Raw genomic sequence first — 24,750 nt, 5'->3', positions numbered from 1 at the left:
ATGCAAGAGATTTCTGTGCATTAATTTTGTATCCTGCAACTTTACCAAATTCATTGATTAGCTCTAGTAGTTTTCTGGTGGCATCTGTAGGATTCTCTATGTATAGTATCATGTCATCTGCAAACAGTGACAGTTTTACTTCTTCTTTTCCAATTTGGATTCCTTTTATTTCTTTTTCTTCTCTGACTGCCATGGCTAGGACTTCCAAAACTATGTTGAATAATAGTGGTGAGAGTGGACATCCTTGTCTTTTTCCTGATCTTAGAGGAAATGCTTTCAGTTTTTCACCATTGAGAATGATGTTTGCTGTGGGTTTGTCATACATGGCCTTTATTATGTTGAGGTAGGTTCCCTCTATGCCCACTTTCCGGAGAGTTTTTATCATAAATGGGTGTTGAATTCTGTCAAAAGCTTCTTCTGCATCTACTGAGATGATCATATGGTGTTTATTCTTTAATTTGTTAATATGGTGTATTGCATTGATTGATTTGCATATATTGAAGAATCCTTGCATCCCTGGGATAAATCCCACTTGATCATGGTGTATGATCCTTTTAATGTGTTGTTGGATTCTGTTTGGTAGTATTTTGTTGAGGATTTTTGTATCTATATTCATCAGTGATTTGGGTCTGTATTTTTCTTTTTTTGTAGTATCTTTGTCTGCTTTTGGTATCAGGATGATGTTGGCCTCATAGAATGAGTTTGGGAGTGTTCCTTTCTCTGCAATTTTTTGGAAGAGTTTGAGAAGGATGGGTGTTAGCTCTTCTCTAAATGTTTGATAGAATTCACCTGTGAAGCCATCTGGTCTTGGAGTTTTGTTTGTTGGAAGATTTTTAATCACAGGTTTCAATTTCATTACTTGTGATTGGTCTGTTCATATTTTCTATTTCTTCCTGGTTCAGTCTTGGAAGGTTATACCTAAGAATGTGTCCATTTCTTCCAGGTTGTCCATTTTATTGGCATAGAGTTGCTTGTAGTAATCTCTTAGGATGCTTTTTATTTCTGTGGTGTCTGTTGTTACTTCTCCTTTTTCATTTCTAATTTTATTGATTTGAGTCCTCTCCTGCTTTTTCTTGATGAGTCTGGCTAATGGTTTATGAAATTTGTTTATCTTCTCAAAGAACCAGATTTTAGTGTTACTGATCTTTGCTATTGTTTTCTTTCTATTTCATTTATTTCTGCTCTGATCTTTATGATTTCTTTCGTTCTGCTAACTTTGGGTTTTGTTTGTTCTTCTTTCTCTAGTTCCTTTAGGTGTAACGTTAGATTGTTTATTTGAGGTTTTTCTTGTTCCTTGAGGTAGGCTTGTATAGCTATAAACTTCCCTCTTAGAACTGCTTTTGGTGCATTCCATTGGTCTTGGATTGTCGTGTTTTCATTGTCATTTGTCTCTAGGTATTTTTTGATTTCCTCTGATTTCTTCAGTGATCTCTTGGTTATTTAGTAATGTATTGTTTTGCCTCCATGTGTTTGTGTTTTTTAATGTTTTTTTCCCTGTAATTCATTTCTAATCTCATAGCCTTGTGGTCAGAAAAGATGCGTGATATGATTTCAATTTTCTTAAATTTACTGAGGCTTGATTTGTGACCCAAAATGTGATCTATCCTGGAGAATGTTCTGTGCGCACTTGAGAAGAAATTCTAAACTAATCTGCTGATTTTGGATGGAATGTCCTATAAATATCAATTAAATCTATCTGGTCTATTGTGTCATTTAAAGCTTCTGTTTCCTTATTAATTTTCTCTCTGGATGATCTGTCCATTGGTGTAAGTGAGATGTTAAAGTCCCCCACTATTACTGTGTTACTGTCGATTTCCTCTTTTAGAGCTGTTAGCAGTTGCCTTATGTATTGAGGTGCTCCTATGTTGGGTGCATATATATTTATAATTGTTATATCTTCTTGGATTGATCCCTTGATCATTACGTAGTATCCTTCCTTGTCTCTTATAACATTCTTTATTTTAAAGTCTATTTTATCAGATATGAGTATTGCTACTCTAGCTTTCTTTTGATTTCCATTTGCATGGAATATCTTTTCCAGCCCTCCACTTTCAGTCTGTATGTGTCCCTAGGTCTGAAGTGGGTCTCTTGTAGACAGCATATATATGGGTCTTGTTTTTGTATTCATTCAGCGAGCCTGTGTCTTTTGGTTGGAGCATTTAATCCATTCACGTTTAAGGTAATTATTGATATGTATGTTCCTATTTTCATTTCCTTAATTGTTTTGGGGTTTATTTTGTTTTTTATTTAAAGAGAGAGAGAGGTATGTAGTGGTTTTTTTTTTTTTTTTTTTTTAGGTGTTGGGGGTAGGAGTTTATTAATTAATTTATTTATTTTTGCTGTGTTAGGTCTTTGTTTCTGTGCGAGGGCTTTCTTTAGTTGTGGCAAGCGGGGGCCACTCTTCATCGTGGTGTGTGGGCCTCTCACTATCGCGGCCTCTCTTGCTGCGGAGCACAGGCTCCAGATGCGCAGGCTCAGTAGTTGTGGCTCACGGGCCTAGTTGCTCCATGGCATGTGGGATCCTCCTAGACCAGGGCTCGGACCCATGTCCCCTGCATTAGCAGGCAGATTCTCAACCACTGCACCACCAGGGAAGCCCTTGGGTTTGTTTTTGTAGGTCCTTTTCTTCTCTTGTGTTTCCCACTTAGAGAAGTTCCTTTAACATTTGTTGTAGAGCTGGTTTGGTGGTGGTGAATTCTCTTAGCTTTTGCTTGTCTGTAAAGCTTTTGATTTCTCCATCAAATCTGAATGAGATCCTTGCTGGGTAGAGTAATCTTGGTTGTAGGTTCTTCCCTTTCATCACTTTAAGTATATCATGCCACTCCCTTCTGGCTTGTAGAGTTTCTGCTGAGAAATCAGCTGTTAACCTTATGGGAGTTCCCTTGTATGTTATTTGTCATTTTTCCCTTGCTGCTTTCAATAATTTTTCTTTGTCTTTAATTTTTGCCAACTTGATTACTATGTGTCTCAGTGTGGTTCTCCTTGGGTTTATCCTGTATGGGACTCTCTGCATTTCCTGGACCTGGGTGGCTATTTGCTTTCCCATGTTAGGGAAGTTTTCAACTATAATCTCTTCAAATATTTTCTCGGGTCCTTTCTCTCTCTCTTCTCCTTCTGGGACCTGTATAATTTTGTTACGATTAATTTTGTCCCAGAGGTCTCTTAGGCTGTCTTCATTTCTTTTCATTCTTTTTTCTTTATTCTGTTCTGCAGCAGGGAATTCCACCATTCTGTCTTCCAGGTCACTTATCCGTTCTTCTGCCTCAGTTATTCTGCTATTGGTTCTTTCTAGTGTAGTTTTCATTTCAGTTATTGTATTGTTCATCTCTGTTTGTTTGTTCTTTAATTCTTCAAGATCTTTCTTAAATATTTCTTGCATCTTCTTGATCTTTGCCTCCATTCTTTTTCTGAGGTCCTGGATCCTCTTCACTATCATTATTCTGAATTCTTTTTCTGGAATGTTGCCTATCTCCATTTCACTTAATTGTTTCTCTGGGGTTTTATCTTGTTCCTTCATCTGGTACATAGCCCTCTGCCTTTTCATCTTGTCTATCTTTCTGTGAATGTGGTTTTTGTTCCACAGGCAGCAGGATTGTAGTTCTTCTTGCTTCTGCTGTCTACCCTCCCTCCCAGTGTTTAATATTTAAGGGATCTTTTCTCATGATCTTTTCTTATAGTTACTGGCATATAAGAACATTACTAATCTTTGCATATTCCGTTCACATGACACCTTCCTGAACGTCTCTTATTTGATAGTCTTTAAGTTGAATTTGTTTCGAGATATACTTTACAGAATATGTGACTTTATTTCTTCTTTTTCAATACTTACACCTCTTATTTCATCTTAGGTGGAGGGTCGAATGAAAAAATCGATGACTAATGCCAGGTATTCTTGGTTTACGTTCTGATTCTAGGGAGAAAGAATGCCTCAAATGGAGATTGGCTTTTGCCTCCAAACACACGTTTTCATATTAAGGAAATCATTTTAAATGTTAGTATAACAGGTTATTTGCGCAATGCAGTGTTTTAGGACGATAAATGTGGGCAGTCATGAATATGAATGTGACACCGACAAGAAGGCGAGAGACCAAAGCAACTGCAGCACATGTAGGGTTTGCATATAACATGCATTCAGTATTACTGGCCCGAGCAAATTACTGAAAAATATGAATAGAGCACATGGAAGGTTTTATTTAGGTTTTATTTTTTTATTTATTTATTATAACAACAAGAGTTTGGGATATCTATTACACTAGGCTCTACTTCACGTGATACTTTTTCATGTTTATTGCATTTACCTCAAAACAGGGATTCAATCAACATACTACCAGAATGCTATAGTGCCAATGGGGTGACATGCCCTTTCATGTCAGCAAGGTACTTAATTTAGGCTTTTCGTTTTTAATTTTTCGTTTAATCAACGTCACACCCACATTTGTAGAAAATTTGGAAAGTTATAAGAATACTTGCAGACTGTATATAACATAAGTACAAAAATGTTTACTGCAGTATTCAGTGAAAAAGTGAAAACAGCAATAGGGAAAAGGTACATCAATACTACAGTCTACTATCCAATCATTAAAAAGTACAAGGTAGACCTACAAGTACCAACATGGAAAACTATGAAGGTATAAAGTTAAATGCAAAAAAGGTGAAAGCAATATATAGGGTGTGATTTATAAATTAGCCATACTCTGCTCCCTCAATGCTGTTTATGTAGTTTTGTGTATACATGTACATGTAATGTCATAATATTTTGTTATAAGTACGTGTATATACAGCAGGAGAAAAAAAGTGATACCAGCAGGGTATGACTCAAGCTGGTACAGTGTTTCCCTCCACAGAGTGGGTTGGAGTGGTTATAGGAAACTCCCATTTTTTACTTTATATGCTTCTTTGCTGTCTACAGTTTTTCAATTAAGAAACAAACAAATTTTGGAAAGAAAAGCATAACGAAACAAAAATAACCACTTACAGTCCTGAGGCAGATATTCTCGGGCATATTCAATAAAGATTTGCTGAAATATCCACATAAACAAAGTGTCTGTACAGAATTGGCACTCATTTAATATTTTTTGACTAAAAACAAAAAAATAATCTTTCTTGGTGAAACATTATAAGCTTAATTATAGAGGAGTGAGAACTCTAGTTAACTGACCCAGAAGTAAAGAATGTTGGCTCTAATTTTTAACCCTTCAAATCAGTTTTCACAACTTCTATTGTTTTATACATGAAAAAAGCCTACTCTGATTTTTTTTTTTTTTTTTTTTTTTGCGGTATGCGGGCCTCTCACTGTTGTGGCCTCTCCCGTTGCGGAACACAGGCTCCAGACGCGCAGGCTCAGCAGCCATGGCTCACAGGCCTAGCCACTCCGCAGCATGTGGGATCTTCCTGGACCGGGGCATAAACCCGTGTCCCCTGCATCGGCAGGCGGATTCTCAACCACTGCGCCACCAGGGAAGCCCTCACTCTGATTTTTATGTGCATTTTAAAAATGTTTTATTCGAATGTCACTGAACTCTTTCCTTCAGTGATATGATCTGAAGGTGCCAACTCATGCTCTAACAGAAGTCACCAGGAGTAAGTGTTGTCAAGCGACGTGGTTAACAAATGAGGTGCAGACAGAGAAGCAAATAAAGGATGAACCAGAATCTACAGTGCAATGCCCTGAGCCTCATTTCCCCCCGTGTGTCGAAGGGGTGGATGTCCCTGCTGAAACACAGACCAACAAGCGGACTACTGCTTTCCAGGAAGAAAGCTCTGGTGAGATTTTTCACTTACTGTCATTTAATATAGCTCTGGTAATTGGTTCTATTTGGAAAGGTTACTATCCAATTTTCCTGAAAGATATTACTTTAGCTACTCTTTACTTTAGAGCTAATCCCAGGGGAAATTACATTTTCTTTAGACGGCATTTCAAGATATTTTTTTCATATAAGTAATTTCACAGCTAAACATTCGCTTGCTTTTTGTTTTGCTTAGCTTTCTGCCCCTCACCTTTCTAATCTCACTTGCTTTATTTGAGTGGGATCGAGATGTTTCTCCCCAGAGATGCCTGTTTCTCTTAAAAAGCTACTTAAACTACTTAGAGATACACAGACTATAGAGGAGTTAGAAAGTGCACCAGGAATAACTATTTCTCTGCACTCTTGTGTAACTACAAATAAGATGAATTATGTACCTAAAGATTTTAAATATAATTAAAAGAATACACCGAATCAAAGGAATTAGGAGGAATGTGAATGAAGTTTCTGTGACAAAAGTAGGTCATCTCTACCATTCAATTAATAAGATTACATTAATTTAATATTTAGCTTTAAAATCTGCTGTATATGTATATCTAGCACAAATAGACAAATATGAACATTTAAATATTTTTCTACAAACTAGCAAAAACATTTAGAAATTAACTAATTCCATATCAGAATAACTTATTAACCAAACAACAGAAAATTCCTATGCTACTTGGGCAACTCCAAGTGAGTAACAGTGGATCATTTGTATCTTCTGACTTCTGGGAAGGTCTTCTTTATGTTCCTGGATGAGCAGGCTTGTGCTGAAAACGTGGGTTTTGGCTTTCTAACAGAACCAAGTGGGAACTGATGTACTTTTATTCCTAAAGTGCTCTGAGAGATATGGATGAGACACCTTGCCCAGGCACAGAGTACAATTACTGATAATGCTTTAAAGTGGTACAGAGTTTCTGGGCTTACTTAAGAGGTCTGAAAAAAATCTAACTATAAAGAGATGGTCAAGGCCTTTAACCACAGTAGTATTATCTACAGCTAGGAAACTGCAGTTGGTACAGTTACACCAGATTTTAAAAAGTGAGGTGGGACTTCCCTGGTGGTGCAGTGGTTAAGAATCTGCCTGCTAATGCAGGGGACACGGGTTCAATCCCTGGTCCAGGAAGATCCCACATGCCACGGAGCAACTAAGCCCGTGCGCCACAACTACTGAGCCCGCGTGCTGCAACTACTGAAGCCCATGCACTCTAGGGCCCATGCCCCGCAACAAGAGAAGCCACTGCAATGAGAAGCCCGCTCACTGCAACCAAGAGTGGTGCCCGCTCACTCCAACTAGAGAAAGTCTGCGTGCAGCAACGAAGACCAACACAGCCAAAAATGAATAAAAAAAAATTTTTAATTAAAAATAAATAAATAAATAAGTGAGGAAAATTGGGTGGGTAGGGGGTGCTATTTACACAAATAGTGCAGAATAGGCATCTAAACAGAGGATATGATAAAACTCTGACTTAAACCAACACCCAAACCCTCCTTCTATAAATGGATTAAAATTCTGTAAGATATATATTGAAATACTATTTTACTGAACTGAAAAGAAGGGAAATCCCTACTTGCCAGAAACAAGAAGAAAATGAAACGGCAGCAGACAACCTGTAACACTGAGGTTTGGGAGGAAGACAATGATGCCAGAAACCTAGAGCTGGAGTTTGAGTGCTCCCCCACCCCACCCCCAGTTCTGGAGGAGAGGCATACAGAGGAACAATAAATTGGCAGTCAATATTTCCATGACAGTAACAGCTCCCCTGAAAGCTAGAGTGCTTTGGGCTCAGTTCTCAGTCGTCTTCTATTTCCTAACTACATTCAATCCCTGGGTGATCTCACAGTTTCCTGTTTTAAGTACTACCATTTAAACACAGATGACTCCAAAATTCATATTCCAGACCAGCCTCCCTCCTCAACTTCAGGCTCATATATCCAACTGCACAGTCCACATCCTTGTTTATATGGTTACAGACATCCCACATTAGCCCTCCTGCTCCCTCAGATAATCTTCCTCATGTAAACGAATGGCAACTCCATTTTCCTGGTAGCTTAGGCCCAAAATCTGGATGTCGTTCTTCACTCCTCATTTTAACCCCCCCCACACCTCACACCTTATCTGCCAGGAAATCCTATTAGCTCTTCCTTCAAAATATGTCCAGAATCTCACTACTTCCCAACACATCCACTGTTGCCATCCTGGTCCAAGCCATGTTGGTCTCTCACCTGAATTACTGCAATAGCTCCCAAACTCCTTTCCTTGCTCTGCCCTTCTCCCTTTGAGTTTATTCAGCAGCCAAAATGATCCTATTAAAATATAAGTCAGATGATTATCACTCCCCTACCTATACACTCCCAATGGTTCCCCACATCACTCATGGGGAAAAAATCTAAGACTAAAAATGGACCAAAAGGTCTTAAAAACTCTGACCCCATTATCCTCACTTTGACCTCCATGGCTTCATAACCTACTCAGCTTTCTCTCGCTTACTTTGCTTTGGCCACACTGATCTCCTTGCTATTCTATAAACATGCCAGGCACAGCCCCACCTCAGGGCCCTGCGTTGCAGTTATTGCATCCTCTTCAAGAATTCTCTTCCCTCAGTTTGCTTTACAGCTCACCTTCTTCAAGTCTTTGTTCAAATGTCACCTTTCCCAGCCACTCTACCCAAACCTGAAACCTCCCTTCAACTCCCCAATACTCTCCATTCCCTTTCCCTACTCTATTCCTCTCCTCAACATTTATCATTAACATATTATACATTTTACTTAATTATCTTGTTTACTATCCCCCCACTGGAATATAGTCACCACAAGGGCAGAGATATTTGTATTCTATTCACTACTGTATCACTAGCACCAGTGGGAATTCAATAAATACTTGTCTTAAAAAAATGAATAAATGTTAAATTCACAATTACGAAGGAAAAAATTCAAACTAGAATTCTAAACGCAGAATGCAGTCAAAGGAGGGCAAAACGAAAACATATTTTCAGGCAAACAAAAAACATGGATAGAATAAATAACTTACAGACCTTCCATGAAAGAACTAATAAAATATATATTTCTGGGAAAAAGACATTGGAGGGCTTCCCTGGTGGTGCAGTGGTTGAGAGTCCGCCTGCTGATGCAGGGGACACGGGTTCGTGCCCCGGTCCGGGGAGATCCCACATGCCACAGAGCGGCTGCGCCCATGAGCCATGGCCACCAAGCCTGCGCGTCCAGAGCCTGTGCTCCGCAATGGGAGAGGCCACAACAGTGAGAGGCCCGCATACCACAAAAAAAAAAAAAAAAAAAAAACCATTGGATCCAAAAGAAAGAAGCAGTAAGGGTAAGGAAAGAAAATACTACATAAATCTAAATAATTACTAACTGCATAAAACAATAATAGTAAGTAATTTAAGTGGAATAAAAACAAGGTAGAACCAAAACACTAAACAATAAAATAATACGATGGGAGGAGGTCCTCACAGTTAAAACATTCTAAAAGCTTTTTTTTTTTCAGAAGGAGGCTGGAGATATTAAGTTTTTGACTTTAAGGTGGATATCCATGTTAACAGTTTAAGGAAAATGGCTAAGATAAGAGAATAATTTCCATTCTAGGAGAAGGGGAAAAGGGAGGACAATGAAAGCTCAATTAATCCAAAAAGAAGACAGAAAAGGAAAAAAAAATCGAAGAAAAGTATGGTAAATAGAAAGAATCAAATAAAATAGTAGAAATAAATCTAATATATTAGTAATCAAAATAAATGTACAGATACCAAACATGCTTGTTAAAAGACAATGATTCTCAGTTTTGAATTTTAAAATTGTGCTTTATGTCATTTATAAAAGACACAGTTAAAACATAATGACAAACAAAAGTCAAAAGAGATGGAAAAAGACATACCGCACAAACACTACAGCACAGATTACAAAAAATAGCAAGAGAATATTTTGAAAATGTTAATGCCAATACGTTTGCAAGGTTACCAAAATTAAATATGTTCCTAGAAAAATATCTTAAGTTATACTGATTTAAAAAGAAGCAGAAATCCTGCAAAGTCCTATAACCATAACAAAAAGAACACATCAGGGCCAGGTGGTGTTTTAGACAAGTTATACAAAACTTAATATTGTAAAGGAAGAAGTAAGTTGTCACTATTTGTAAATGACATGATACTATACATAGAAAACCCTAAACACTACACCAAAAAACTGTTAGAACTAACAGACACATTCAGTAAAGTTGGAGGATACAAAATCAACAGGCAAAAACCTGTTGTATTCAACAGGCAAAACCTGTTGCATTTCTACACACTTTTAACAAATTATCAGAAAGAGAAATTAAGAAAACAATACCATTTACAACTGCATCAAAAAGAATAAAATACCTAGGAATAAGTTTAGCCAAGGAGGTGAAAGACTTGCACACTGAAAACTATAAGACACTGATGAAAGAAATTATAGAAGACACTAATAAATGGAAAGATATTCTGTGCTCATGGATTAGAAAAATTAATATTGTTAAAATGCACCACCAGGGGGCTTCCCTGGTGGCGCAGTGGTTGAGAGTCCGCCTGCCGATGCAGGGGACATGGGTTCGTGCCCCGGTCCGGGAAGATCCCACATGCCGCAGAGCGGCTAGGCCCGTGAGCCGTGGCCGCTGAGCCTGCGCATCCGGAGCCTGTGCTCCACAACAGGAGAGGCCACAACAGTGATAGGCCCGCGTACCGCAAAAAAAAAAAAAAAAAAAAGCACCACCAAACCAGCTATATAAGAAATGTTAAAGGAAATTCTCTAGGCAAAAAAGAAAAGGTCACAACTAGAAACATGAAAATATGAATGGAAAAAGCTCATCGGTAAAAGCAAACATACAGTAAAGGTAGGAAATTATCTATGCACAAAGCTAGCAGGAAGGTTAAAAGACAAAAGTAGTAAAACCATCTATATCCACAATAAGCAGTTAAGGGATACACAAAACAATTATTTGTAAAATATGATATCAAAAACAGTAATCATGAGGGGAGGAGAGTACAAATGCATTAAAATGCATTTGAAATTAAGATGCATTTGAAGTTAAGAGATCAGAAACTTAAAACAATCGTATCACAATCATAATCATATATATCACATACAAAAGGAAAAAGAATCCAATACTAAAGATAATCATCAAATCACAAGGGGACAAAAGAAGAAAGGAACAAGAAAGACCTACAAAAAGAACCCCAAAACAATGAACAAAATGGCAATAAGAGCATACATATCAATAATTACTTTAAATGTAAATGGACTAAATGCACCAATCAAAGACACAGAGTGCCTAAATGAATACAAAAACAAGATCCATATATATGCTGCCTACAAGAGACTCACTTCAGATCTAAAGACACACACAGACTGAAACTGAGGGGATGGAAAAAGGTATTCCATGCAAATGGAAATCAAAAGAAAGCTGGGGTAGCAATACTTATAGCAGACAAAATAGATTTTAAAATACAGACTGTTACAAGAGACAAAGAAGGGCATGACATAATGATCAAGGGAGCGACCCAAGAAGAAGATATAATAATTGTAAGTACATATGCACCCAACATAGGCACACCTAAATACATAAAGCAAATATTAACAGACACAAAGGGAGAAATCAACAGTAAAAATAACAGTAAGGGACTTTAACCCCTCACTCACATCAATGAACAGATCATCCAGACAGAAGATCAATAAGGAAACACTAGCTTTAAATGACACAACAGAACTAATGGACTTAATAGTTATATATAGAACATTCCATCCAAGAGCAGCAGAATACACATTCTTTTCAAGTGTGCATGAAACATTTTCCAGGATGTATTACATGGTTTGCTACAAAACAAGCCTTGGTAAATTTAAGAAAACTGGAACCATATCAAGCATCTTTTCTGACCACAATGCTATGAGACTAAAAATCAACTACAAGAAAAAAACTGCAAAACACACAGACACATGGAGGCTAAATATTATGCTATGAAACAACCAATGGATCACTGAAGAAATCAAAGAGGAAATAAAAAAAATACCTGAAGACAAATGAAAATGAAAACATAATGATCCAAAATCTATGGGATGCAGCAAAAACAGTTCTAAGAGGGACATTTACAGTAATACAAGCTTACCTCAGCAAACAAAAAAAATCTCAAATAAAAAATCTAACCTTATACCTAAGGGAGCTAGAAAAAGAAAAACAAAACCCAAAGATAGTAGAAAAAGGAAATCATAAACATCAGAGCAGAAGTAAATGAAATAGAGACTAAAAGACAATAGAAAAGATCAAGGAAACTAAGAGGGGGTTCTTTGAAAAGATAAATAAAATTGATACACCTTTAGCCAGACTCATTAAGAAAAAAAGAAAGTGGGCCCAAATCAATAAAATCAGAAATAAAAAAGAAGTTACAGCTGACTCCACAGAAATACAAAGGATCATAAGAGACTATAAACAACTATATACCAGTAAAATGGACAATCTAGAAGAAATGGACAAATTCCTTAAAATACATAATCTTTCAAGACTGAATCAGGAAGAAATACAAATATGAACAGACCAATTACCAGTAATTAAATTGAATCAATAACAAAAATACCTCCCAACAAACAAAAGTCCAGGACCAGAAGGCTTCACGGGTGAAATCCACTGAACATTTAGAGAAGAGTCAACACCTATCCTTCTCAAACTATTCCAAAAAACTGCAGAGAAAGGAACACATCCAAACTCATTCTATGAAGTCAGCATCACCCTGACACCAAAACCAGACAGAGATATTACAAAAAATAAAATTACAGGTCAACATTACTGATGAACATAGATGCAAAAATTCTCAACAAAACACCAGCAAACCGACTTCAACAGTACATTAAAAGGATCATACCCCACAATCAAGTGGAATTTATCCCAGGGATGAAAGGATTTTTCAATATCCGCAAATAAATAAATGTGATACACCACATTAACAAACTGAAGCATAAAAACCATACAATCATCTCAACAGATGAAGAAAAAACCTTTTCATAAACTTCAACATCCATTTACAATAAAAACTCTCCAGAAAGTGGGCACAGAGAGAACGTACTTCAATATAATAAAGGCCGTATATGACAAGTTCACAGCTAAGATCATACTCAATGGTGAAAAGCTGAAAGCATTTCTTTTAAGATTAGGAACAAGACAAGAATGCCCACTCTCACCACTTTTATTCAACATAGTATTGGAAATCCTATCCACAGCCAGAGAAGAAAAAGAAGTAAAAGGAATCCAAATTGGAAAGGAAGACATAAAACTGGCACTGTTTGTAGATGACATGATACATTAAAAAATCCTAAAGACACCACCAAAAATCTACTAGAGCTCATCAATGAACCTGGTAAAATTGCAGGATACAAAATTAATATACAAAAATCTGCTGCATTTCTATACACTAACAATGAACTATCAGAAAGAGAAATTAAGGAAACAATCTCATTTACAATAGCATCAAAAAGAACAAAATACCTAGGAATAAATCTACCTAAGGAGGTAAAAGAGCTGTACTTGGAAAATTGTAAGACACTGATGAAAGAAACTGAAGATGACACAAACAGATGGAAAGATATACCATGTTCATAGACTGGAAGAACTAATAATCTTAAAATGACCATGCTACCCAAGGCAATCTACAGGTTCAATGTAATATCTATCAAAATACCAAAGGCATTTTTCACAGAACTAGAACAAATAATTTAAAAATTTGTATGGAAACACAAAAGACTCCAAATAGCCAAAACAATCTTGAGAAAAAGAACACAGCTGGGGGAATCATGCTTCCTGACTTCAGACAACACCATGAAGCTATAGTAATCAAGAGTATGGTACTGGCACAAAAACAGACACACAGATCCATGGAACAGAACAGAGATCCCAGAAATAAACCCATGCACTTATGGTCAATTAATCTAGGACAAAGGAGGCAAGAACACACAATGAAGAAAAGACAGTATCTTAAATAAGTGGCACTAGGAAAACTGGACAGATACATGTAAAAGAATGAAATCAGAACATTCTCTAACACCATGTAGAAAAAATAAACTCAAAACGGATTAAAGACCTAAATGTAAGACCAGAAACCATAAAACTCCTGGAAGAAAACATAGGCAGAAGACTCCAACATAAATTTTAGCACTATTTTTTTGGATCTGTCTCCTAAAGCAATGGAAACAAAAGCAAAAATAAACTAATGGAACCTAATTAAACTTAAAAGCTTTTGCACATCAAAAGAAATCATCAACAAAATGAAAAGACAACCTACTGAATGGGAGAAAATATTTGCAAATGATATGATTAATAAGGGGTTAATATCTAAAATATATAAACAGCTCATATAACAACATCAAAAAAAAAAAAAAGTCCAACAACCTGATTAAAAAATGGGCAGAAGGTCTGAATAGACATTTTTCCAAAGAAGACATCAGATGGCCAACAGGCACATCAAAAGATGCTCAACATCATTAATCGTGAGGGAAATGCAAATCAAAACTACAATGAGATATCCCCTCACACCTGTCAGACTGGCTATCATCAAAAAGAACACAAATAACATTTGTTGGTGAGGATGTGGAGAAAAAAGAACCCTCCTACACTGTTGGTGGGAAGTACATTGGTGCAGCTACTGTGGAAAACAGTATGAGGTTTCCCAAAAAACTAAAAATAGAACTACTATAAACCCAGCAATTCCACTCCTGGGTATATATCTGAAAAAAACAAAAACACTAAGTCAAAAAGATACATGCACCCCAATGTTCACAGCAGCATTATTTACAATTGCCAAGATATGGAGGCAACCTAAGTGTCCATCAACAGATGAATGGATAAAGAAGATGTGGTACACACACACACACACACACACACACACACGCACACAATGAACAAGAGATAGTAAGTGTTGGCAAGGATGTGGAGAAAAGGGAACACTTGTACACTGTTGGTGTGGTCACTATGGAAAACAGTATGGAAGTTCCTCAAAAAATTAAAAATAGAACTACTATATAATCCAGCAATTCCACTTCTGGATGCTTATCCAAAGAAAATGAAAACACTAACTCAAAAAGATATACACTACCCCAAGTTCATTGAAGCATTATTTACAATAGGCAAACCATGAAAACAACCTAAGTGTCTACCAATGGATGAATGGATAAATACTGAATATAATGTGATTGATACATACACATACACACACACACACACACACCAGAATATTATTCAGCCTTAAAAAAGAAGGAAATCTTGTCCTTTGTGACTACCTTGATGGACCTTGAGGGCATTATGCTAAGTGAAATAAGTCAGACAGAGAAAGACAAATACAATATGATCTTACTTATATGTGGAATCTAAAAAAACCAGAAAACAAAAAACCCAAGCTCACAGATATAGAGAACAGATTTGGTGGTTACCAGAGCTGGGGCATTGGGGGTGAGGGAAATAGGTGAAGGGGTCAAAAGCTGCAAGCTTGCAGCTATAAAATAAAGACGTCATAGGGATGCAATACAGCACGGTGACTGCAGTTAATAATATTGTAAGAAAAAGAAACTTAAAACAAATTCTTACACAAATTCCCCCAAAGAGCAAAAAGTTGTGTATACCCTACAACTCACATAATGAGACTAGTGTAACCTTGATACCAAAACTAAAGAACAGCATGAGAAAGGAAAAATACAGGGCAATCTCCGTCACGTACATAAACAAAAAAATCCTAAATGATATGTTTGCAAATCAAATCCAGCAATGCATTAAAATACAATGCACCATGAACAAACTGGGTTTATTCCAGGAATTCAAGACTAGTTCATAACCATGTAATTGTCCATATAAACAGAAAAAGTTGGAAAAATTATAAGATCATCTCAGATGCAGAGGAGACATTTGATAAAAATCAACAACTATTATTTAAAGTAAAACTCAACACATTTTTTAAAGCAGAAAGAATGCAAAGATGACCACTACACGGCTCCCATTCATTACCGTTCCAGAAGTTCTAATAACAAAATGAGAAAAAAGAACTAAAAGATGTAAGGATTACAAAGAAAGAATCACAATTATTACTACTTGTAGATGATAAGATTATCTTCATTAATAACACAAAAGTGTACAAATTAGGATTAGAGTGTAGCCAGGTGGTTCTTATAAGATCACTTTATAAAAATCAATTGTATTTCTATATATTGCAACACAGGAAATATTATTAAAAGTTATACCACTTACAACAATAATAAAAGAATACAAGGTACCTAGAAATAAACACAACAAAAGATATGCCAGACTCTTATGAAGAAAATTAGAAATGTTACTGAAAAGCATTAAAGGAGATCTAAATACTGTAATGGAGAGAAAGGTGATGTTTCCAGATAGGAAGATATCATCAAAGAGATGTAAGTTCTCCTCAAACTGATGGACAGATTCAATTCAATTCAACCCAAAATCCCAACAGAGTTCTTTGTGAATTTTTCAAAGCTAATTTAAAAACCTATGTGGGGGGCTTCCCTGGTGGCGCAGTGGTTGAGAGTCCGCCTGCTGATGCAGGGGACACGGGTTCGTGCCCCGGTCCGGGAAGATCCCACATGCCGCAGAGCGGCTGGGCCTGTGAGCCATGGCCGCTGAGCCTGCGCGTCAGGAGCCTGTGCTCCGCAACGGGAGAGGCCACAACAGTGAGAGGCCTGCGTACCGCAAAAAAAAAAAAAAAAACCTATGTGGGGAAAAAAAAAAGATACTTCTGAAGAATAAAAGAGCTTGACATTAGCTCAAGGATAGGCAAATGTACCAGTTAAAGTAGAAAGCTCAGATAAAGACCTATACATACATGGAAACTTGATCTAACGGTGGAAGCACCACGGATCGGTGGGCAAAGGACTATTCAATAAATGGTACTGGGTCAGTACTGGTGGCTCCTCTACTAGACACTGCAGGTCTAGAGCGTTCAGTATTCTTGGCTGACATGGGCTCTGCAGCAAATGTATTGATCGCTATTGATTTCTTCAGTTAGACCCTTCCTCTCCCCAGTCTGGTGAGCTCCATGGTAGGTACAAAAGATAGCTGTCAGGGACGCTGCGGGTACAAGTCCCCTTAGCTGAAGTGGAGAGAGAGACAAGAAGTGTATTCCTCCCTTTATAAGGCTTGGTCAGAAGGTGTCTCTCCGCCCTGCCTCCTGTCCGCCTAGCGTGGCTCATAGGGGTGGTCGACACAAAGGACAACAGTCATGTTCCTTCTACTGCCCTCAATGGCTCTCTTCTGCTTCTCTGCAGAAACTCTCCCCAGCTTTAGATTCACACATGAGCAGACCATTTCAGGAACGAGATAGCGTTTTTTCTCTAACAGGGGTTGCACTGCCCCAGCAGGAAAGTAACCGACAAAGGAAGGAGGTTGAATAGAGATGCTTAGTCCTATACTGTGGTGTTACTTTGATAACGAGAAAAAAATAATGGCACTTATAAAATTGAAATCTTTGGCTTTCTTATTAAAGTGCATCAAATCCAACTTACTGGGTTCTAAAGCGTCATGATACACAGTACATAACAATCTTCTAAATGTTTCACTAAATCCTGACATAATTCAGCAAATAAACGGTACATACAGTGATGGACCTGGAGGGAAATATTCAATATGTATGTTAAATTAAACCTGGAGCCTCCAAATTGGGTACAATTTCAGAAAGAAGAAAAGAACACGCACACTAATAATTAGGTAAAAACAAAGATACCCACTCTGTATGTTGAAAAACAGTAACAAATTTGTAATCCTTTGATCTTTGTATTTTTTTCTAGTAGTGTATGCCACTGCTAAACTATAAGACTTTTAACATTATTCTTGTGAGAAAATTACCATCATTTTCTATAAACTCTCCAATTCTAATATATACTCTAAGATAAGAGATTAAATGACATTTTAAGTCTCTGATGCCTTGGATAAGAATTCTCAAGGCATTCTGTTCACATTGAGTGCTTTGAATTGTAAAAGAATACACAAAAGGGGCAGAGTGGGCTGTGCAGCAAAAGCGCAGGCTTCAGAGAAGACACATGTAGGTAAGTCCCACATATTTGGCAGGGCCTTGGCTGAGTTTTTTTGTCTCTGAGCCTCATTTATCTCATTTGTAAAATGAAGTTACTATTATGTTTCACCCATTACTGAAAGGATCAATTACTGGCATACTCAATAGTCTCTACTATTTTCTCCTTTCACACTTGCTAAAAGGAAAAAGTTTGTTTTGCTTTATGTCAAACAGGAGGCTTTTCCTGAAATAGTCCAGTGTACATATTTGTATAGGGATGAATACTGTCCTCCAAAAAGTCATGTCCGGGCTTCCCTGGTGGCGCAGTGGTTGAGAGTCCGCCTGCCGATGCAGGGAACACGGGCTCGCACATGTCGCGGAGCGGCTGGGCCCGTGAGCCATGGCCGTGGAGCCTGCATGTCCGGAGCCTGTGCTCCGCAATGGGAGAGGCCACAACAGTGAGAGGCCCGCGTACCGCAAAAAAAAAAAAAAAAAAAAAAAGCCATGTCTACCTGGAACCTATGAAAGTGACTATTTGGAAATAGGGTCTTGTAGATGTAATCAAGTTAAGATGAGGTCGTACTGGAATAGGGTGGGCCCTCAATCCAATGACTGGTGTCCTTATAAGAAGGGCCTGTGAAGACACAGGAATGGCCCTGTGACAATGCAGGGAGAGACGAGAGTAATGCTGACACAAGCCAGAAAATGCCAAGGACTGCTGGCCACCATCAGAAGCTAGGGAGAGGTGAGGAAGGATTCACCCCAGAGCCTCCAAAGAGAACACGGCCCTGCTGACACCTTAATTTTGGACTTCTAGCCTCCGGAACCATTAAAGAATAAATTTCTCTTATTTCACGCTACCCCGTGTGTAGTACTTTGTTACAGTAGCCCTAGGAAACTAATACAGTATTGAGTCCTGAAACAGAAATGAAGGATTTTGGCTCACCTCCCACAAAGAAAAAACATACCACTTATTTCGCTACGGCTGAATAGTCATCAGCGCATTCCAAGATTGTTTGATGTGGATTTTCCAAGAACACAATTTAGTAGTGCGTTATTGAGGGATCATGTTTACAAGTGAACAAAACGTAACTAAAGCAGGCTTTAACTAACTAAAAAGGTCAGTGGAGGATGAGTTATATTAGTGGATCCTGACTTCCAAGAAACGTAAGAACCACCAAGACAGGGCCCATATGGAAGCAGCTCTGGAGTCAATGAAGGCAGGAGTCACCATCTGGTTTCCCATCTTGTTCTTCCTGTGGATGAACTTCATTCTTTTCTCTAGCTGCAGTCTGTCTTTAGCCAGCAGGTGAAAACATGACTGCTGGCAGCTTCCAAGTTTTCTTTTACAGAGTTGAACCCCTGAAGAAAGACTACTTTCATTTTCTGGGTCCCCAAGTCCAAAAAGCCTGGAGGAGGCCACTTTGAGTGGCCTGAGCTGGTTCGCCTGTCCACTCCTGAACTACCTGTTGGAGCCCTGTGGCCGGGCAGGTACCAGAGAGAGGGATGGATGGAGACGATCTAACAAGGAACAGCTCTAGTTTCCTTCCTGATTAAGGAGTTCCACTTTTTTCAATTTACCCTAAATTCTGCTATAATGCTAAAACGAAGGGAGCAACCAGGAGCAGAGAAGTAATTTTAAAGGCAGGTACAGATACAATTGGAAGAATAAGAAGTAGTAATAGATAAATCAAATTATCAATACACGTAATACACTGATAAAGAACTTTAACGAAGAACCAATAAGCACGTGAACTGGATGCTTTCTGTAAGTATAAATAAAACAATTTTCACAGTTGGAATTACTGAGAAACAATTTTCTCTATTTAAATAATAGAAGAGAATATAAGAAATCAAGCAACCATTTTGATTTGAAGATTTATTTTAAAGCAGTTTTTATATTTGGGTAGTAAAAGAACTATATTTCATCAGCAATAAACAGTTGACTGCATTGTGTGAGCAGGGCACTGAAGGGTCATGAGATTGTTTCTAGAGAAAATTAAATTCAATACATAACTTGTAACTTTTCTTAGACATAGAAATTACCACTTACCATAGCACTGGGGTTTCTATCAGCTCGATTTCCTTCAAAAGAATTTATTTTATGGGCACTCATTTCATCAGTGTCAGCAATGATATAATGTCTAGGAGAGTAAGCATCGGACAAGTTCTCAAGCAGCCTCAGGATCTCAGTGGTATGCCCACCTGGAAAAAAATATTGGAAGGCTTGAGATTCAGAAAACGGTAATGGACACATCCATCTGACTACATTATACGAATACTGTGCTTTGTGTATTTCTCAAAACACAGAAGGAATATTTGGAAATGATAATCTATGCCCTTGTATAAATACTACCTTTATATGGGGGAAGAGGATAATAAATGTATAAAAACAAAATCAGCACCAGCAGTAGGTTGTGCTACTATACTACCTGAGGAAGGTACAAAGAAGTATAAGACACAGATCCTGTTATCAAGAAGTCTGGTGGGGGGCTTCCCTGGTGGCGCAGTGGTTGGGAGTCTGCCTGCCGGTGCAGGGGACACGAGTTCGTGCCCCGGTCCAGGAGGATCCCACGTGCCGCGGAGCGGCTGGCCCCGTGAGCCATGGCCGCTGAGCCTGCGTGTGCGGAGCCTGTGCTCCGCAACGGGAGAGGCCACAACAGTGAGAGGCCCACGTACAGCAAAAAAAAAAAAAAAAAAAGAAGTCTGGTGGGGAAGGGACAAGACACACAGATATACAAAGAGCGACGCAAGACAGCAAGAAAAATTAAAATGGGGTTTGGGGGAGGAAACAAGCAAAAGGTTATGAAAAAACAATGTCCTAAGCGTAGGGGAGATCCCTGGTAAAGGCTGAAATGACTTGAAAGGTGCAGCTAATGGACAGATATGAGTAGGGAGGCCACTGGGTGGGGGTGGGATTATTAGGACAGGAGAAGGTAAGATCTGGGATGGGTGATCAAGGCATGGTGGGAACACTGGGAAGAAAGAGGAGAGTGAAGTAAGGTCAGGAAAGTAGGCTGGAAAATGCGAAGACAGTTGCTGAAGGTGTTGCGAAGTAACATCAGGGAGGCATGAGCACTGACTCCCAGGGCTCAGATCTTCCTAAGGAAGACTTTTGTTCAACTGCTCCTAACAGAGGTCTCAGACCTAACAGAGGTCTCAAATATTTACCAGCTTCACCCAACAACTGTGTGTTCAATTTCTGAAATTGTACAATCTCCAAAATTTTCATACTTTAATTTTAAAACCATGAATTTTAAAACCAACTGTGTTCACTGAGTTTTCCTTCGGGGGAAAAAACCCAAAAGAACATTTACCTATTACATTAACTATATACCAATTAAGCAAACCAATCAAACTCCTTAAGAATGGGCCCTATTATACCTATTTAATTTAACTGCATGATCCCCTGGCCTCAGCCAGGTTGATGTCTTTAACATTCTCTGTGTTCATCTCATTTGTTACCTCTTCCTTGTCTCTCGTCACACTACAAAGCTCCCCCGACTCACCTCCCTTACTGTTGCAAGAAAGCTTTCAATAGTGATACAGTGAACATATAGGATAATCAAACAAATTATGTGTTTTCTCCAAACGCATATATTTTCTTATAGTAGAAAGGGAATGATTACTCTCTAGATCCCAGAAGGAATTAGATATAGAAATAAAGTCATCAGAGAGTAAGTATAACAGGAATTAGAATCATGCTTTAACTTTGTAACTTGTCAGCCATCTTCTTATGTAGGGCAAGCAATTTACACATCTTATACTCATTTTATCATTTTTGTTTTTAACTTTGAAAAAGTGTGGTGGTTTGCAAAGTAGGTACTTGTTTTCAGAGCTGGAACAATTACGGATAAATCCGAACATATACATCTTCCACTGCTATTAAAACTTCATTTTACCTGCTTTAACCGTCTTTTCTTTTTTCCTTAAAAGGAAACCCTTTTCCCTTAAAAGGAAACTGAATACATTCTTTGAAAAATTAACTGTGTTACTGAATAAATAAATAATAAGAGCTTCATCTTGCATTTTACGTTTTTATTAAGACTTATCCTTTGGGAATGAAATCTTCTCAGTTCTATCTTAAAGTATATCCAGAATCCAATCACTTCTCACCACCTCTTTTGCTAGCACCCTGCTCCAAACCACATCACTCTCACGTGGATTATGACCAAAGCTTCCTGGCCTGTTCCCCTCTCTGCACTTGTCCATTCAAGTGTCCACTTGAGTCCACTCTCAACACAGCCTCTAGACTGATCTTCTTAAAAAGAGTTGATCAAATTATTTACCTCTGCTCAAAACCCTCCAAGGGCTCCCCTTCTCATATGGAATAAAAGCCTTTTTGTAAGCTGACCCTTATTGTTACCTCTTGGACCTCATCTGCTTCTTCTCCCCTTACTCAGTCTACTCCAGCCACTCCGGCCTCCTTGCTGTTGGGTACCTGTCATCTCCCCAGGGAGGCTTTACCTGACAATTCTGATGAAAATGCAACTTTCTTTCTCCTCGCCTCTTCCTAACCCACATTTTTCAAACTGGAAACAGAAGACTCAGTGAGGTTAACTAATTTGCACAAGATCATCAAATTAGTAAGTGGCAGAGATGTGATTCAACTCTGGTGTTATGTTCATTTAAAGGCACATGGTCCTAACCTCTGCATGGTAGGAAGCAGTGGAGTAGTGCCAACAGCTCTGTAGAGCAGGGTTTAAAATACCCTTCCGCGATCTGCATGGGGCTTGCCTCCCCACATCCAACTCAGTACAACAGTGCCCTCGCACCTCTGGTCATCCCAAGTGCTATGGCCTTCTTTTCACACCCTCCCATCCCTCAACGCCCCAGCTCCCCCTTGTCTGGCTACTTCTTAGTCATCTTTCAAGTCTCAGTTTAGACATCACGACTTCCAGGAAGCTTCCTGTCTCAAGTTCAGAAAAAGTGGCGCCCAGCGTGAACTTCCACAGCAGTGTTAACTTCCCAGGTTATAGCATTTATTGTGGCAAGTACCCATTCTGCTTTTCGTTTTCTATTCTCCATTTCATTCACTGCTGTGTCCTCACAGCTTTCACACTGCTTGGGACATAGTCAGTACGCCGCGGCAAGTCGTATTCGTCAGTTTTGTTATTTCCAGGGCTTAGCTTAGTGCCTGACCTCCCCTATGGCTCAAAATACATTAAGTGAATAAAGTAATGAATTACACGCGAACGTAAGTTTAGACCATTTGCTAATACTTATAAATATTATGCTATCCGGATGCAATCTCCTGGCATTTCTGAACGTACACAGCATGTATATGTATCGCTCTGTCAGAGCTGTCCATTTAAAGCGGTACGCCTACAGAGCTGGCCCACTCCGTTTGGATTGTATTACCTGATTGCACAGGTTGTTGTTCACCACCCAGCACAATATCCTGAAGTGTGTATTGTTCTCCCGTTAGTAGGTAATTGTTTCTATACTTGTGGGTTTTGTATATGTATATTTATAAATGTGACAATTCGCTTTGTCTCGCTTATCATGTAGTATTCGTGATTCCTAAATTATCCCAAATGCCTAGATTAATAATGCAAAACAGCAGTTTTTATTCAGGCAAATTGCATGTTAGCATCACGGGCTTCTGTGTCCTCTCTGTTCACTAATAATTTGTTAGAAAAATATACGCTACAGAGACGCTTAATTACAGACAAGTGTAAGTAACTCATTTGTTATTAAAGACGCGGCCTGGGCCACATCAACAACAGACCAGCATTTTGCCCAGCCTGGGCTGACCCGCTCCAGTCCCGCAGAGAAACTACATATCTCAGCATGCAACGCTGCACAAAGCGCTAGGGGTCCTGCGAACAGCGCCGCGGTGGACTCTGGGGTTTGTAGTACCCGACCCGAGCCCGCCAGTCGCCGCCCGGATACTCACCGGACCCAGCCACCACCAAGAGGCTGAGAGACCGCCGGGGCACAGCGGCGCGGGGACGCAGCACTACCCATAGCCGCACTGCCAGCAGCACGGCCACGGCTCCTGCCGCCGCCGCGAGGATAAGGGTGCCACCCATTCGAAGACAAGACGCATGCGTGCTATCCCCCGACGCCGGTCGCAGGAGCGGTGAAAGTTCAAAACTACGGGCGCTGCGGAGACCCAAACTCGAAGTGTGAGCCCCTTGGTGGGCGGGGCTTGTTGGCGGTGGGAGGAGTTCAGGGCCAGAGGCGGAAGCCTGGCCTCTGACCACCCCGCTGGGTGCCCCGCGGGAGTCTGCGCACGTACAGCCCATGCGTAAACTGAAATTCGCGGATTAAAGCGGTGGAGGAGTTTTGGTTTCGATTCGTGAGGAGGTGAGGCCAGCTGGGCGCCCTAAAAATGACCTACCAAGTTAGCAGGTGTTCCAAATTAACCAACTTTGTGAATTCCACTTGAGGCCAGTGGCATACGTCGCCTTTTTTTTTTTTTTGGTGCCAAGGGAAATGTTTCTGTTGCACAGCTACTGAAAGTGCTTGCCAGTGAAAGGTACCTTAGTACAAAAAATTGAATTTCGGGTTCTCATCCAATTCTCCTCTTTCCCAGGCACTCATATTTTTAATTTTTCTAGTCTTTTTCACAGATCTCAGTGTGACCAGAGTAGCCAGCTGAGGGTGATCACCTCTAGTTACACCATGTTCCTGAGAGCAGTGGAAGTTCAGTGGCTCAAGGTAGTGAGATAGAGAATCGTCCTATTCAGTTAATTTTACCGCAAAGGCAACACCTCCCCCAATCCCAATTTTGCTTATTTTTATGTTTACTTAATCCACATTGTAGCAATATAAAAAGGCTGAGATTAGAGAAGCCCCTTCACCCCAAGTGTAATTTGCCTTCAGTCCCCAATGGACCTGTAGGTTAGATAGGACAAGTATACAGATGAGTAAACAAGTCCAGAAAGGTGAAACAGCTTGCTCAAGTGAAATAGTGGCAGATGTAGATT

General features: G+C 39.1%; 1 protein-coding gene across 1 annotated transcript in view; it reads right to left on the bottom strand.

The window, feature by feature from the left end:
- Positions 1 to 23,925, bottom strand: part of ALG14 (ALG14 UDP-N-acetylglucosaminyltransferase subunit) — a 104,535-nt gene extending 80,610 nt beyond the window's left edge. The window contains exons 1-2 of the mRNA XM_082677620.1: positions 23,715 to 23,925; positions 19,869 to 20,020 (exon numbers count right to left, since the gene is read on the bottom strand). Coding sequence (XP_082533746.1) covers positions 19,869 to 20,020; positions 23,715 to 23,850 — 288 coding nt within the window. The 5' untranslated portion in view covers positions 23,851 to 23,925. The remainder of the gene's footprint in view (positions 1 to 19,868; positions 20,021 to 23,714) is intronic.
- Between the last annotated feature and the right edge of the window lie 825 nt (positions 23,926 to 24,750).

The sequence above is a fragment of the Grampus griseus genome, assembly GCF_964374135.1.
Source record: "Grampus griseus genome assembly, chromosome: 1".
In the NCBI taxonomy this organism is placed as follows: domain Eukaryota; kingdom Metazoa; phylum Chordata; class Mammalia; order Artiodactyla; family Delphinidae; genus Grampus; species Grampus griseus.
This window is presented reverse-complemented; position numbering and strand designations above follow the sequence as displayed.